The 3680-nt window shown below is 42.0% G+C and overlaps 1 protein-coding gene across 1 annotated transcript; it reads right to left on the bottom strand.

Annotated features, from left to right (window-relative positions):
• Positions 1 to 2037: 2037 nt before the first annotated feature.
• On the bottom strand, positions 2038 to 2991 carry LOC124502357 (olfactory receptor 8S1-like). Its single transcript, XM_047066982.1, has one exon. The coding sequence runs from the start codon at positions 2989 to 2991 to the stop codon at positions 2038 to 2040; it is 954 nt and encodes a 317-aa protein (XP_046922938.1).
• Positions 2992 to 3680: the final 689 nt, after the last annotated feature.

Here is a 3680-nt window from a genome sequence, read left to right as displayed (position 1 = left end):
CTCATGGGGCAAGTAGGATTGCTTTTCTTTTGTGGAATCCAAATGAACGGGCTCTTAAGAGAAGAACTCACAAAAACAGAATGCCTGCAAGCAGAATATACTGTGATCTTATTCCTGTTAGACATCTGCTTCAGCAGTAGACTTGCTGATCTTTCCTCTACGCCTGTCTGAGCCAGAAAGAGAAGAATTGGAAAAGCTGACAGATGGGGTGGGGAAGGAAATGGAGATTATACAGCACAGTTGAACTAAAGAAATGGAAAAAAAAAAGTTTCATGTATATTTGCCATGGAATTGGCCCTGCCCAATAAATGGATTACATTAAAATCTTGGGGTGCCTGGGTGCTCAGTCGGTTAAGCATCCGACTCATGATTTCGTCTCAGGTCATGATCTCATGGCTTCGTGAGATGGAGCCCCATGTCAGGTTCTGTGCTGATGGTGTGGAGCCTGCTTGGGATTCTCTCTCACCACCCCCACTCTCTTCCTCTCCCCCGCTTGCACTCTCTCTCTCTCAAAATAAATAAATAAACATTAAAAAAATAAAATTTTTATGTATAAGAGACATTAGAAGAAAATATACCTAAATATGGGTGATGGAATTATTTTTTGATAATCATCATCTTTTCTTTAATGTATCTGCTTTCTTATTATAACTTAAAAAATTGGAAATACAGATGTGTTATTAATTAGTGCATGATTCGGTTATAATTTAGTGCATAATATTTTATGATAACATGTTAATGAAAAAACAAAGTAAAATGGAACTGAAGTGTTTTAACCCATTCATCAAAATGATGCGGGGTTGTGGAGCACAGGTCAAGAAAGAATTCTTGAGACATTGTATGGTGCAACTTAGTAAGTTTATTTCGGCAGCATGGGGACGGGACCCATGGGCAGAAAAAGCTACACTTTTGCTGTGTGAGGCTGGTGGTTATCTGCTTAGAATCAAAGGGTAGAGGGCTTGCAGGGAGTATCAGATTACAAATTTCTTCGAATTTCTACTCACAAAACTACTTTTGCAAGATTCCTCTGGTGCTTATCATTCAGTTCGATATTAACTACCAGTAATATACAGGCAGTTGTGAGACCCTTAAAGAATGTAGCAATCAGCACATATTTGATCCTTATTGGAACTGCGCAGACTATAAATCAGCCTAAATCTGGGCTAAGCCTAAACATTTTCCTGCTTCTGTCCCTCATCAATAACATGCATTATTAGGTATCTCAGTATTGCTGTACAGAAAATAACATTGAATGAGTATAAGTTACTACAGTTTAATCTATTTTGAGAAAAATCATAAATAGCATGGAAAAATTTCTCAGAAGATACACATGTGGTGAATTATGTAACACACACTGCGTATTTCATAAACCCATGCTAAAATACATGAAAAGGAAATTATTCCAGAACAATTGACTAAAATCCCTTGCATTCCCCAAGTAGGCTAGATGGAAAAAATAAAGCTTAAAGGAGGTGAATCGTAGCAGAGGTCTAAATTTTCCTGACTTACCCTAGAATGAGCCACATTTTCCCTCATGTTTCAACTCCGAAGTAACAACAGAGTTCTTGGTATCACCCAACTCACTGACCTGTCGCTTGTGCTGTCCAGAATTTTAGCAAGGGCTTGCCAACCAAAGCCCAAATGTCTCCACAGACCCCAAGTCTGTAACTGTTCTTTCCCCGCGGTTCAATGTTTTGGTGAAACCTCATGGTTTTCAGTGACTTTCTGTATACTTAATTCTAAAAAGTAACCCAATACACACACATTTTAAAACTCAGTGTCAATGAAACAATAGAGAAATAAATTATGATTAAAGAAAACTTTTAATCAAGGTGACTATATATTCCATTGATCTGCCTTTGAGCCGGATTTAATCTGAACCACCTTCTCCTACCCTGACCTCACCCTCAAGGTATCTTTGTGTCTCTTTCTTAAGCTTTTATGTGATACCTTTTAGCATCTAAAACAGTGGGCCATCAGAAGGTTTTAGTGTCAACCCACCAGATATCCTGAAGCCTGTAGTTCCTTCCTAGTTCATCATCTCTTTGTAGCCTGATACTTAAGCCGTTGCAAACATTTCTCCAACATTCTTCTCAGAGCTGCCTTTACTTCTTTGTTTTTCAGGCTATAGATGAGGGGATTCACTAGGGGAGTGACTGTGCCATACTGTATGGAGAAGATGAGCTCCAGCGGCGAGCCTGAAGTTGGCATGAGATAACGAAGGAAAGCTGATCCATAGAAGAAGCTCACTGTGGTGAGGTGGGAGGAGCAGGTGGAGAAGGCCTTGCTTCTGCCTGTGGTGGAGCCCATGCTCAGGATGGTGGTTGCAACACGGGCATAAGAGAAGAAGATCAGGAAGAATGTACCAAAGCCATGAAAGAGTGTGGAAGCAATCAGGACAGTGACATTGCTGAAGACGTCAGAGCAGGACAAAGGAAAGAGAGAGGGTAGCTCACAGCTGTAGTGGGAGATGGTATGGGCTTCACAGAAGTTCAAGTTCATAGCCAGGGGGATGTTGATAACTGCATCCAGGAAACCCAGGCTCCATGAAGCCCATACCAGCCTTACACACAGCTGGCTGTTCATCATCTGGCCATAGAGCAGAGGGTGGCAGATGGCAGCATAGCGGTCATAGGCCATGGCAGACAGCAGGAAAATTTCTGTTCCTCCAATGGCAAACACAAAGAAAGCTTGAATCAGGCAGCCCTCTTTTGAGATGATTTTCCTTTCGGACAGGAGGTTCTCCAGAAGCTTGGGCACAGTGACTGAAGAAAAGCAAAGATCCAGGAAGGAGAGATGACTCAGGAAATAATACATGGGTGTGTGGAGCTGGGAATCAGCTCTGATCACCAGCAGCATCGTCAGGTTCCCCATCATGGTCAGGAGGTAAATCCCCAGGAAGAGCACAAAGAGCGGCACCTGGACTTCGGGGTCAGCCGACAGCCCAAGGAGGATGAACTCCGTGATGGTGCTGTGGTTTCTCAAGGCCATCTAAAGAGCGTGTTTCCTAGAAGTAAATACAGGCATGGACTTGAAACTTCTCTTGATTACACCCAAGTACAGAGGTAGGGACCCACTTTTATGTGTATACTCCTTCCTTTTTTTTTTTTTTAATAAAGATTTTATATATATATATATATATATATATATGAAATTTATTGACAAATTGGTTTCCATACAACACCCAGTGCTCATCCCAAAAGGTGCCCTCCTCAATACCCATCACCCACCCTCCCCTCCCTCCCACCCCCCATCAACCCTCAGTTTGTTCTCAGTTTTTAACAGTCTCTTATGTTTTGGCTCTCTCCCACTCTAACCTCTTTTTTTTTTTTTTTTCCTTCCCCTCCCCCATGGGTTCCTGTTAGTATACTCCTTCCTAATTATTTTAGATTCCACGTATGCCCTTATTGACTATCTGGAATCCCTCCTTTCCCTTCTAGGGCTCGGTTCAAACTCACTGTGATATTTCCATATAGCTGTTATTCTACTTTATTTATTTATTTAAATGTTTCCTTAATGTTTATTTATTTTGAGAGACAGAGAATGAGTGGGGGGAGGGGCAGAGAGAGAGGGAGACACAGAATCCGAAGCAGGCTCGAAGCAGGCTCTGAGCTGTCAGCACAGAGCCCTAGTCGGGGTTCCAACTCATGAACCGTGAGATCGTGACCTGAGCCGAAGTC

The sequence above is a fragment of the Lynx rufus genome, unplaced genomic scaffold (assembly GCF_022079265.1).
Source record: "Lynx rufus isolate CCGP_SWC_20201006 ecotype Redwood Valley unplaced genomic scaffold, mLynRuf1.p SCAF_7, whole genome shotgun sequence".
Classification (NCBI taxonomy): Eukaryota; Metazoa; Chordata; class Mammalia; order Carnivora; family Felidae; genus Lynx; species Lynx rufus.
Note: the sequence above shows the minus strand (reverse complement) of the source record. Positions and strands in the feature narration are given on the sequence as shown.